At 51.3% G+C, this 13,162-nt stretch overlaps 1 protein-coding gene across 1 annotated transcript; it reads right to left on the reverse strand.

Moving 5' to 3' along the window:
• Window positions 1-1,907: 1,907 nt before the first annotated feature.
• BRD2 (bromodomain containing 2) lies at window positions 1,908-12,914 on the reverse strand. Its single transcript, XM_020974113.2, is given in 14 exon segments — window positions 1,908-2,054; window positions 2,057-2,128; window positions 2,270-2,392; window positions 2,569-2,873; window positions 3,113-3,381; window positions 3,528-3,767; window positions 3,948-4,076; window positions 4,600-4,977; window positions 5,064-5,278; window positions 5,420-5,558; window positions 6,162-6,299; window positions 6,930-7,233; window positions 8,804-10,209; window positions 12,474-12,914. Coding segments are annotated over 13 exon segments (2,397 nt in total). The 5' UTR covers window positions 8,833-10,209; window positions 12,474-12,914; the 3' UTR covers window positions 1,908-1,998.
• Between the last annotated feature and the right edge of the window lie 248 nt (window positions 12,915-13,162).

Consider the following 13,162-nt stretch of genomic DNA (forward strand, 5'->3'; position numbering starts at 1 on the left):
TTCCTGGTTCTGCTCACTTCACTCAGCATCAATTCATGTTCTTTCCAGGTTTTTCTGAAGTCTGCCTCCTCATTGTGTATTCCATTACATTTATATGGCACTTGTTTAGCCATTCCAATTGATGGGCATCCCCCAATTTCCAATCCTTGCCCACTACAATAAGAGCCGCTTTCAAGCATTTTCATATGAGTGGGTCCTTTTCCCATTTTTAATGATTTTTTTGAGATACAGACTTGCAAGTGGTATTGCTGGGTCAAAGGGTTTGCAGTTTTATAGCCCCTGCCAATATTTTTATGCACTTACAGCACACTGGAATGTATCATTCCTACCAGATTATAGGATTTTAGACTAGAGACCTCCTATGTTCCTACTACTTTACGTACCACCTTGACACCCCTATCCTAGCACAGTGCGTGATAACAGGCAACTTATGTGAATGAATACATGACTTAAGACTAGGGTATAGGGTCTGCCCTGCTGGCTCATTTAAAAAAATTTCATGTGCATTTGCCAACTCTTATTTGTCTCCCTCCTCACCAAAACACAAAAACCCTAAAACCAAGGCTCATGATATCTCACCAAATTTTAAACCGGCCAGTGTTTTATCTTCAGTCCCCTGCACTTGCAGTGCAGTGGCTCATTTCTGACCTGACACTTAGTACATGCTTATGTGTAGCTGTTTGACCCTTAGCTTACTATTCTTTTCCCCTTCAGAGCCTCAGTCTCACTCTTCATCTACAACCTGGACTAGGCTGGTTGCTAGCTTGGTGGCTATTTTCCTAGGAGTCAAAACCTCACACACAACAAACCCCAAAGGATGGATTTCAAGGATGAATCAAGGGGACAGGGACAAACCAATGGCCTGGACAACTGTGACCACTCCCTCCTTCCTGAATCCTGCCAACAGTTCTTCCCTGCTTCGTTTTAGCAAAGGAGTCATCTCAATTTCCACATTATCAAACCTTATCTCACAAACCCCTGGGCTTGGCAATCATAGGTCTTACTCTATAAACCTAATGCTTTTCCAAAGGTTGTCAACAAGCCATAAATGGACACAGCTGGAAATAATTGGTACTACTCACATAGATCTACATAATGTCCACAGACTCCTTTTCTTAACTACCCCAGCCCTAATATGTGAATGAGATAAATCCCTCCCTTTAGCACCTTGACTCATAAATGATACTTGATCTCATTTGTTCCTTAAACCTGAAGCTCTCCCAACCTTCCCTCGCACCTACAAACGTATCCCAGCTAAGTGAGAATTATGTCAGCAAATCAGAAAAGGGTGCAACTACATAGATGGATATAGGGATGAGTAAGAAGAGACACAAAACCCTGACAACGCCTTTTCAACTTGAATAGTATTTTCTTTATTTACAAGTTAGAATCAACAGACACACGAAAAAGGAGAGGACTTAGCTCAAAAAGCCTCTTGGAGAGACAAAAGGTATGACCCATGAGGGTCCCAACACAGTAGGATGTAGGGATAGGTAGAAAAAGTCAACGTAAAAAAACAAACCAAACAAAAACAAAACAAAAAACCCCAAAAACAAACCAAAAAAAACAAAAACAAAAAACAAAAGCTCCCCTCCTTCCCTCCCCAGTCTAGGGGGACCCCCCCAGCCCCACCTCCCCCAACCCTGTGCCATTTAAAATAAATTAAAACAAACAACTTCAGAAAACAGGGCCCTTGGAGGGGAGTGGGCAGCTGGTAGTTGTGGCCTTAGGCTTCAGCCCAACTTTATACCTACCCAAGACCCCTCCCCCCACTTCAGTCTATTTTAAGTGGGGAGCTTCAAGCTCAAGGGGAATCCCCTCCTCCTGTCCCTTGAGTCCCTCAGGGGTAACTGTCCATGTATCCCTCCCCCCTTGCAGAGCCAGCTCTCCCACATGGGGGGAATGGGTTGAGGGGGGGAATCCAAGTAGGGGAACCTCTGGAGAGGGCTAGGGGAATCCGGTCCTGCAGAGCCTCCTGCCCCATTGCTGCCTGGCCCCTTAGCCTGAATCAGAGTCACTGGTATCAGAAGAGGAAGATGAGGATGACGACGACTGGAGTCTGAGCTGGAGCTTGAGGCACTGAGGCGTGAGACTGCCACCTGCTGCGCTGACTCCACTTTCTCACTCGCTGTATTAAGAGAATAATACAGGGATGAGGGTGAGCCCAGCAGAGATGTTAGCAGAATGTGAGCTAGAGGAAAGAGGAAAGTCAGCCACAACACACAAAGCTTCAAATGTTATCTCCCTCTGCCTGGCCTCCTCTACTCACCCTTCTTGGGGGGCTTCTTGGTAGAATTGAGCTGACCACTTACATCCTGTAGCCGCTTCTCAAGCTCTCGCTTCTTCTCTAGAGCCAGTTCCTCCTTCGTCTTACCCACCGGCTTTTTGATGGCTAGAGACAGAATGAGAAGTTAAATCTCAGGCCTCTCCACACCTCTCCTCCTCTGTTACTTGGACACGTTTTCCAGCAGACACAAGGAACCAACCCAACAGGGCAGAAATGCCCCCACCAGCAGCCCTTCTCAGCCCACAGTAGTCAGGAATGCAGCATCTCTACCACACACTCACTATAGGGTTTCCTTGGCTTCTTGCGCAAACAAGAAAGAACATATCGCTCAAGTTCTCGAAGTGTGGATGGTTTTAGAGTCTCAAAATCAATCTCAATCTCCTCAGGGTTTGAGTCACGAAGTGAGGGCTCTCGGGCCTGGATGATGTGGACCACACGGCCTAGCTTCTCTCCAGGTAACTTATTGATGTCCAGGCTCAGCTGTCTTTTCTCATCATAACTCATTGGCCGGCTCTCCTCTTCCTCCTCCGAGTCATAGGCAGCAACTGGTGGTGGTGGAGCCGTCTTCATTGCCTTCTTTGGGGGCCTAGAGAGAGAGAAAGCAAAGTACATTAATGCCAGCAAGAGAACCACACTTGAGCATTCATTCTTCCATCAGCACCTCACTTCCTAAGTATTCTCCCCTCACCCCCAAAACAAAAGCTCATTACTTGGAGGACAGTGAGATGGGATGTAGTTGGGAAACAGAAGAGATAGGGGTATATGAACATGCAGCCACAATGCTTCACTGAATCCTCATCACTAATTTTCCACTTTAGACCTCACCTGGTGGCACCACTTCCAGGAAGACCAAAGCCGGGAGGCCCTGCTGTCCCAGGACCACCACTGCCACCACCCCCTGCCTTCTTGGAAGATTTCTTGGGTGGTGGTGGGCGAGGCAGCCTGGGACCCTTGTCATCTTCATCCATCCCTGCTCGTCCCCGATGCTTCTCTGCCTTCCGCTTCTTCTTCTTTTCCTTCTTCTCTCGTTTCCGTTTAGGCTTAGAAATTGGCCCCTGGGACAGGGCAGCCAATTGTTCGTGTACTGCCCGAAGCTGGGAGAAAAAAAAAAAAAACAGATGCAAGTGGATAAAACCATTACTAGACTGATTAATATTAGGGTGGGATCAAGGAAATAGAACATACCCTTCCACCTCAACAAGAAAAAAGGAAAATACGAACCAACAAGAACACACAATACCTGTTCCTGTAGTTCAGCCAACCTGTTGGCCCTCTCTTCCTCTGAATCAGAGCTTTCGGTTTCTTCTTCTTCTTCCTCTTCCTCTTCCTCCTCCTCCGAGGAACTTTCACTACTGCTCTCCTCACTAGAGGACTCAGAAGATGATTTAGCCAAGCCAGGGGGCAGAATAGTCGAGGCAGGTAAGGGTCCTGGCTCCAATGGTTCATCAGGCATCTTGGCATATCGGAACTCAAACACATCCTGGAGACAAAGATAAACATCACCTTCATCATCTCAAACCCATCCATCAACCATGATTACAACCCCTCTTCTGTTGTGAAAAGCTTCTGTGAAAAGGAAAAAGTCATCAAAGGAATCCCAGGCAACCTCTTCTGCCTACCCACATTCATCGTCATGTTAACTCCCAACTCCCCACCTTACCTGTAGCTTTCGTGCCATGGCAACGACATCATGATCAGGGGGGTTATACTTGTAACAGTTGGAAAACATAAGCCGCACATCAGCTGCAAACTCTTGAGCATCCCGGTAATCTCTGTTCTCCATCTTTCGCTATGGGAAGAAAAACTGTATCAAAGGATACCGAGGACTTCAACTCAGGGAAGAAATCACATTTTTCCTCCCACCCAAAATGCCACAGCCCCACATCACAGACAACACAATAGGAATAGTCTCATTCTCTCCCTCAAGACAGAGATTTTCTGTAAAAATCTTTGGGTCCACAGTCAGATTTAAGTTTGAAGCCACAAGGACCTAGGATGGCTAAGGGCTGTCATGTCTATATAGCCAGAAAGAAAACTTGCACAAAGGGACTGAGACTGAGATACCTAATTATCCCTCCATTACATAATTCCCTTTTCTGCTTTCTTCAACCAAGGCATACACTGCACTACTAGCAAACCAGGCAGTTCTCTCTTGAAACCAAGGAGTAAACTGGCACCATTTCAGATCACAAGATACTTCTGTCACAAAAACCCAAATTCCTACACACTGTGGAGACACAAAAACCTGATTGTTGAGACTGAGAGCCATCAAAAGTCTCTAAGTATTGCAAAACATCCCCTAAAAAGGGTACCTTGACAGTGCTGAGGTCCATGGGGTGCTTAATAATGTCATGGTAGTCATGGAGGCCAAGAGCTGAAGCATCCACGGGCTTATAGAAAGGCCAGGCATAAGCAGCATGTTTTTTGGAAAGTAGCTCTTTTAAAATGCCATTGCAGTGCTTCAGTTGCTCTGACAGCTTCCCTTTCTTGGAGCTCTGGTGCTGCTGCTGGGAGTCTGGCAAGTCCTTTCGTGGGGGTTTGATGGGACGGCCACTTTCTCGGCGTGTGGGGGGCAGCCGGGCTGCTTTGGGCTCTGGGCCACCCCCGGGGGGACTGGCTGGGGAACCAGGAGCCAGGATAGCTGTTGGTGTAGGCGTAGTGGTGTCTGCTTTCCGCTTCACCCCCTTCTTCTGCAGAAAAAAGAGAAATCAGATGCAGGCTGGGTATTCCTGCAGTGCACCATTCCACTTCCAACAAGGAATCTGCAGGATCTCACCTTGGTGAGTGGCTGGGCAGTAGGTGCTGCAGAGACTGCCAGCAAAGGGGTGCCAGCGGAGTGCAGAGACTTGAGAAGAGGAGAAGAGATGACTGAGCCATGGGGAATGTTCAGGACAGTGGTGGGAATCTCGGGTGATGAGGAATACAAAGGTGTGTGAGACAAAGAAGAGACAGCAGGCACCTGGTGGGCATTGGTGAGGCTGTTCTGAAGTGCTGATGGATAAAAAAGGCAATAGATAAACTCTTATTAAGTTTTTCTCTTGGACCCTGTCCCACCCCTCCCAGTGAAGCTGGGGCTCATTTTGTTCTGCCAGCCCAAACCTCTTTCTACCCCAAACTACCAATTTGTGTTACCTGCCAGCTTTGCTCCCTTCTTGTGGCTATTCTTGGGAATGGTCACCACCAGTTCTTGTTCTTCAGATGGCATCAGTGCCACCTTCTGCAAAAAGATCTTTTCTAGTGTCTGCGCCATCAGTACAATGTCATCTGTAGGCTATTGAGGGAAAAACCAATTAACTGCTAGGAAAGGACAGGATGAATATTATCAAAACAATGATAAATTGTGGGGCAACTTCAAGGAGAAAACTTCATTCACTGTAAAAGATTGTCTAAAATCAATAATCCCCATTTATGCAACTGAGAGTTGTTAGCCACTACCTCTGAAAAGCCATTCTGAGAAGTTCACTGATATAGGTTTAAAAAAAAAAAGAGAGAAAAAGCTTAAGTAGTCTAGACTGGGTCTTAAGTAAACTGAGGCCCTGGGCAGGGCACTTCACTTTTCTGGGCCATTTTCTACATGTGAGAAGGGGTTGGACTAAATGATTTTACTTTTGCTACCTACCAAGGTTAAGGTCTGAAGTTTAATAAGGGATGCTAAAGCAGGATTTTAGTGAACTAAGGAGGAATGAGAACATGAGGGGCATCTTAAGGAGGGGAAGCAAAGGAAGAGAGCGATCCCCTGCTCACAATGTGAGGCTTCACCCATATTCCTCCAACCTTCCTGGTAAGGCACAGCTAGTAGCAATAACTTTCCAAGTCAGCCTGGAGTGAGGCTGACATTAGCTGGTGGTATACACATCAATGGAAGTGAGCCCACCTTGTTGTAGATGTAGCAGTTGGTGAACATGGTATTGAAATCCTGCATACATTCAGAGGCCAACCAGTAATAATTGTTTTCCAAGCGTCGTTTGATGGTTCCCATGTCCATGGGCTGCTTGATGATCTTGTGATAGTCCTAGGGGAAGAAAGACCACACCCCAGAATTAAATCTATAGTCACTTCTCACCTTTCTCTATTCACACTCACACCCTACGCTTTAAAGGGCTCGAGGGCCCAATCCCCAAACTGCGGCCCCCACCCCCAAACTACAAGGAGAAAATCTGGGATTTGAAAAATGGTGCTAATATTCACACTGAGGTTCCTACCTCCATGAAGTTTCCTATCTCTCCCCTAACCACCCTCTATTCCCATCCCTTTCTGGGAGGTCTGAGACATTACCTCTGGGGCTGGCTATTCCGTGGGCAGCATGAGGGGTAGGAAGAAGCTAAGGATATTAGCCACCGTGGTCCTCTCCCAACCCCAGGCGGGAATCTGCAAAAGGGAGCCAGGTCATAGTAAGTTAGGGAGGGACATGTGAGGAGATATGCTGGGGATGATCAAAGGGAAAGAGAAGTACTCTAAGGCAGAGAAGGATCTGAATCGATCCCAAGCAATAGATTTTGGGAGAAATCTGTTTACCTATCATGGGGAATTGATGAGATACCCTTGGGGGCCGCAGCACCTGCTCTAGTATCCCCCCATTCATACATAATAATCTTCCCCACCTTATCCCACTTTCCCCTCATCCCCGGTACCCTCTACTCACCGGCAGGCCCAGTTTGACAGCGTCTACTGGCTGCCGGAATGGCCAGGCAAACTGATGCTTCCACAGGGCTTTCATCACTACTTTGTGTAGGTACTGCAACTGGTTAGTGACCCGACCTGGCTTCTTGGGATTAGATACTTCAGGGGGTGGTGGATTGGCAGGGGGAAGATGCAGAGCAGGCACTGAGGCCATGGTTGGGCTCTCAAATCCCTCATACAACAGAGAAGGCTTCCGGATTCGCTTCCCTGGGGCTGCTGCCTCAGGGCCCAGGCCCAGTAGGCCTGCATTCCCCTCCCCAGGGAGCCTGAAGGAGAAAAGGTTGAAATGAGTAAAGGGAATAACATAAGCATTTCAATTCCGGGTCTGAAAGCACCAGGGTTCCACTGTTAGGACCCTGAGACTGATAAAGAGACCAATGGCTTACTCCTATGTGGGGATAATAAGGCTGCTATGGTCCTGGATAAAGAATATGCATTTATATGATGCCTACTATGTGCCAGGCTGTGTATATTAAGAGCTTTACAAATATTCTCATTTGATTTAATTGGATGGTGGTATGATTACTTGGATTCAGGCCCAGAGCCCCTGAGAACAAAGCCTCATGAGATAAAAAGGCAGGGTTAGAAAAGAAAAATTTGTACTGTTTATCATTCTTGCTGGGGGAAAGAAACTCTGGTACCTCCTTGAAGTGCAAAGTTCACCTTTCCAGAGGTGGTGGTGGGGAAGGAAAAGACCAAACATTCAAAGAAATACTAGCTCAGAAACAAATGGTTTCATTGTGTTTGTTACTCTAAGAGCCTAGCTGCAGCCAAGCAGCATAAACTTCAATCCCCCCAACAAAAGGTTCAGGAAATAAGACCAAAATAAAGCCAAGGTCAGCAAAAGTCCCTCTTCTTCGATCACTGCTTCCAAAAGACACTAACCAGATGGGCACGACATAGACTCTGTCTCTCTTGACAACAAAAGTTGGTCAAAAGTTAAGCTAACATTGATAGACACTAATTTAATCCAGGGCTATACAAGGGGTGAAAATGGCTCCCCTAGTAGCATCTTTTCTCTATTATTTCCTATTTTAGCTGTAAATTATCTCGTTTGTACACAACTGTTTACATGTTATCTCACCCATTAGGCTGAACTCGCTGAGGCTTTTTATCTCCAGAACTTAGTACGGTGCCTGGGACTTGGTAGGTACTAATAATGCTTGTGGACTGATGTTTAATTGTTTACAACCCACACAGTCGGGGCACTGTGGGGCAGTCCTTTATTCCACCCTTCTCCCTGGGACTTACTTAACCCAACTTCATTTTAGACCCACCAAAGTAAATCAAGAAGAAAGAACACCCTATGATTTTGAACCTTTATTGGGAAGAAAAGGATGTGTACAAGGAAATCATCACCACAATAAACTATTTCACTTAAAAAAAAAAACCTGTATACCTCCCCACCCCAACATACCCAACAAGTCCCACTGTCTGTTCCCACAGCGCAGTCACCATGGCAACCCTACACAACCCAAGATGCCAAAGCCTTACACTTAACCAGTTAGGATCTCGGCCAATACACAGGAACCACTAAGAACCAGCTGACTCCCAACTCCCACCTGTCAATGTGCCACTGAAGCAACTCATCCCCACCACACCCCCACAACCAGCACTCTTAGACAAGACAGCATGCAATCAGAGGAAAAAAAACCACAAAAGCGCAAATTCTCTCACCCCATGCTTCTGAGCCACAAACTGGGTCAGCCCCGCTGCTACAAAACACAGCGTGCAGCCATCTCGCTACTAACTGATTCCCACCCCCACCTCCTATCCCCGCCAAAGCCTAACTGCGTGGCTCCAGATACAACAGTTCAACACACGCGGAAGACGTACTTGCTGTGGGGGGTCACGTTCTGCAGCATCCTGGCTGTCCGGGGCTCTGCACCGTCCTTAGCCGCAGCAAGTCGGGGTGGCCTCGGGTCCCCTCTGCCCCAGTCCGGCCGTGCCCTGCATAACCCAGGAGGGGGGGCCGGCTGTTCTCGGCCCCCCCGGGGAGCTCCCCCCGCCCCCGGACCGTCGGGCACCAATGCACGGCCCTCACCGCAGCACCTGGGGGAGGCCTCAGCGCCACGGCGCGCTGCTCAGGCGGCGGCCGGCTAGAAAATGGCGGCAGCCCAGAGTCAGGGCGAACGAGCTAGGGGTCGGAGCGGGAGCTTCTTCGGACCCAGCAACAGAGCCCAGATTTCTACCACTGCCAATTAAATACGACCTGATGCAGCTTGTCCCAGTTTCTTACTTTCTGCTAGGGATGACCGAAGTGGCCAAATGCCGGTTCTGGAGTCGGATGGCAGCGGATAGACACGGAGAGTGCAGATTAGAGCGCCGACGCCTCCATCTTTGATCTCCTCTTAAGGGCGGAGGAGGGGGCGGGATGGCGCGGCAGACAGGCCCGGCGTATTGGGCGGGGCCCAAGAAAGGGTAGCTCAAAAGGTCTCTATTGGGTCTGCAGTACTCGCCAAGGTTGGTCCCAGGCCAGGCAAAGGGACGTCTCCGAACGGATGGATGTGGATTGTAATGGCGAACTCCCCAGATTTGCCGCCCCTGGAGCTGCGGGCCCGATCCTCCTCCCCCAGTCTACAGGCCGCTCTGCTCCAGCGCGAAATGGCGCCGCCGAGCTCCGCGCTGGCCCTTTATATATAGTCGGGGGTGGGGGGTGGGGAAGAGGGCGGAGCTCCGCAGCTCCCGCTCACCACCGCGCTCGCGACTTCCCTCCGGGCCAGCACGCACACGTACGGGGGTTGGGGAGGCCTAGAAGCCCGCCCCTCCGCTGGCGACTTCCCCATTGGTGGGCTACAGTAATGACATCACTGGCCTGCCTCCTCAGTTTCAGTCACCAGGCAGAGCTTCGCTACATTGGCCCATAGGGGAGCCACAGCCCGCCCACTGCAGGCGCCAATAGGTTGTACAATGGTCCGGAGACCCAAGAGCGGGAGGAAGGTCGGGGGAAGGGAGGGTATACCAGAGCAGCGGGGTCTCCCACACCCACAGCTCCTTCCTTTCCGGCCGTCGTCTTCCTCTCCTCCAAATCGGTCTGGCAAGCCAGGCGATTGGCGAAGGCGGGGCGGGTAGTGCCATTCGTTGCTCTCTTATTGGCTGGCTGAGCGGGCGATGGGCAGGGGGGGAACAGGGATGGGGGCCACGTGGGCGTCGTTGGTCTTGCGCCCAGGCGGGGGCGTGGCAGTTGGACGCGGCTGTTGGTTGTTGTTCTCCAAGACGCTACAGCTGCAGCAACTCGGTCCCTGCAATAAGGGAAGAAGGAGACGCCATCTTAGAGAAGGCTACCAGAGCACGGCCTGCTTCGTGTCCTGGGAACACGGCAGTAAGGGAGGCCCATGTCCTCCCCCGATTGGCGGCTTCCAGATACCTACATCTCAGTTACTTAAACGTCCTGCTCTTCCTTCCCCTGTTACAAAGATCTTAATTTAAAACCAACCATCAAGGATACAAAATCCCCTAAAGAAATTAAAGCCTTGCTTCACAGACACTTTCCCGCTCCCACTGCTGCCTTTTCGCCCTTTAGACTAAGCTTCACAGTCCTCTCTTCACTCCTCCCCAGTGCGGTGAAACGTCCTTGGAACAAAAAGGTCACTATAGAATTCAACAAAACTCCACATTCCACCGGGGCTGGCAGGGAGAGGGCCTCAATGATGCAGATTTAGTGCCCAGCCACAGATCCAACTTGCCTGGCCGGATAAAGTCAGGCCAAAACCGAGCCAAAGGAAAACCACAAAATCCCCAAAGCTGACCTTGCCTGCCATTTCTAAGCTCCCTCTCCCCCAACTCTCCACGGATCTAACCCCCCCCCATCCTCCAGCTTTTTCTCCAGGAGAAAAGGCAGCACTTTCCACGAGGTCTGCAGCTGTTCTTATGGACCCCCTCCCCTCCGAGGCGCAGAGGCCTTTTAGGGGACTCCTGTTTTTCGCTGACTTATCTGGGGCAGTAAATGAGGCTGCGGTGCCCGGCTTTGGCACCTCAAGTCCTTGTCCCCTCTGCCCTCCCGGAAGCTGCAGTTTAGGGGAGTCGATTAAATGGTAACACAGAACAGGGGCAGGCTGGGGCCTCTTGCTGTTAAGATGGCTGCCAGTCAGCCGCCTCTTTTCTCCTCATCGACCACAAACAGGGACAATCCTGGGCCCGTGTGTAGGGTAGGGAATGGAAGCTGGGAGGTGCGCGGCTCATTCCTGCACCCAGGGAGGCCTAGGTGCTCCCCTCCGAGGGGAGCCACCCTCCCCCCCTCGCTGCAGCCGTGACACAGCAACTTTGCCAGGCTTCCTCCCTTCCCCCCTCCTAGCCCTGGCACCCTTCCCCCATCCTGCTGCTGTGCCTCCCTCTCCCCGGGCCCCGCACCAAGCAGTCAGAGGCCTATGGAGGGGCCCGCCCGGGAGGTGGAGGAGAAGCACGAGGCCCTGGCAAGAGAGAAAAGAACAAAGAACATCCTTCCCCCTATTCCGGAAAATCACTCCCACCAGATCCCCCCCCTCTTCCCCAGCCCCTCCCGGGCTTCTGAGTCACAGGCCCAGCTGAAGCAGCTGCGAAATACTTTTGGAAAAGAAAATTTCTCCCTACGCAGCAGCGCATTTCGGGAAAGGCCTGACTGGGGCACTTGAGGCACTCGGGGAGGGTGAAACCAGACAAAAGCTAAGGCTAAACTGAAGACTCTTGCATTTGCTCCAGTGCCGGCCCCGCCCCGGGCCCCAGCTCACATTCTCTCTTCCCAGCTTCGACCTTGAAGCCCCTTGTCGGCCCTTTTACAGACGCCCAAGTTCCTGGCTTATTTTCTCTTCCTCACCACCAAACTAAGCGTAAGATAAATTAGCGTTTTGCACTGCAGGGGGGAAGGGGGGCGCACAGCGCCCCTCAGGCCGCATACACGTGAATGCACAATCGAATTTTTATAAGTGACGCGAAGTATAACCTCCTGGAACAGCCATGTGATAACTGCAAGCTTCCCAATATCACTGACACAATGGGATCACTGTAACCCTCCCTCCAAGGGTTAGGAAGAAAAAGGGGGGAAGAACCTGCATCTGAACACAACTGCACCTCGCAGTCCGGCTTCGCGGGATAATTCCAAGCCAAAGGACATTTTAAAAACATCACACCCTCAGTAGGGATGGGCAGCAGGCACCATCCTCACTCCCCCAGTCCATTAAATCCCCCCTACCTCCTCCCCTCAAATAGGCCCGTTCTCACCTGGCTCTTGCTTCCTGCACCCCTAGGGGACGACGGGGGGGGGTCACTCATACCCGTAACCCCCTGTCCTCTCATTGGCAGAAAAGCGGGTAGTTGGACGCTTCCCCTCCCCCACCGCTGGGGCCCCCTTACCCTAAGCACCGACCCCACCCTTTCCCACAATCTCATTGGTTACAAAATGCTTGATTGACAATATTCCGCTCCCCACACGACCCCCTTGCCAAACCCCAAGACCCCACTTCACCACCCTACCTATTGGCTGAAAACCTGGATGATTGACATTCTCCCTCCCAAAGAAAGCCCCTCTCACCTGGCTCCGGCAACCCTCCCGCGGGGGCTCTGCTGCTCCCCTCGGCTCGGTTGTGGGGGGAGGGTGTAATCCGGGGTGTCACCCCCCCCGGAAACTGCAGCGGCAGGGGGGGGCGGCACCCCCGGCCCCTCCCTTCCTGGGGGGGAGAGTTTCGGGGCCTCGCGGCCACGTAAGCAAAGCCGGGATTGGTCAAGACAGGTCACGTGCTGTCAGCCCCCCCAACTAGTCATCCGGGCAAGTTTTCCGTAGGTTTTCTAGGGGTGCGCGTGAAGGCCAGGGGCTCGCCGTACTCCGGACCCAACCCCACGGTCCTGCTACTGTCTCCTCTCCCAACCTGGCTTTCTTTCCAGCGGCTGTCGCACTCCCCCCATCTCTCCTCCCAGTCCGGGTTCAGCATGGCTACCGCAGCCCCAGTGCGGGCAGGGCGCAGGCGCGAGGGTGCGGTCCGAACTGGTGGGAGGAGGGGAGGCAGAGGGGGAGGGGAACGGGGCGGGGGGGAAGGCCGCGGGGGCGGTGCGCAGGCGCTCGACGGAAGTGATAGAGCGAGCCTAAGTGCGGTGCTCCGGCCTTCAGGGCGTTGCGACATCTCAGTCCCAACCTTACTTGGTTTTGAATGTTTAGGGGCGGGCGGATTAACCGGTTTTTCCTCCGACTTCACCCTAGGGCGTGACTTTGCCGCCACCTCTACT

This window comes from Phascolarctos cinereus, unplaced genomic scaffold (assembly GCF_003287225.1).
Source record: "Phascolarctos cinereus isolate Bilbo 61053 unplaced genomic scaffold, phaCin_HiC Scaffold_5;HRSCAF=322, whole genome shotgun sequence".
Taxonomy (NCBI): Eukaryota; Metazoa; Chordata; class Mammalia; order Diprotodontia; family Phascolarctidae; genus Phascolarctos; species Phascolarctos cinereus.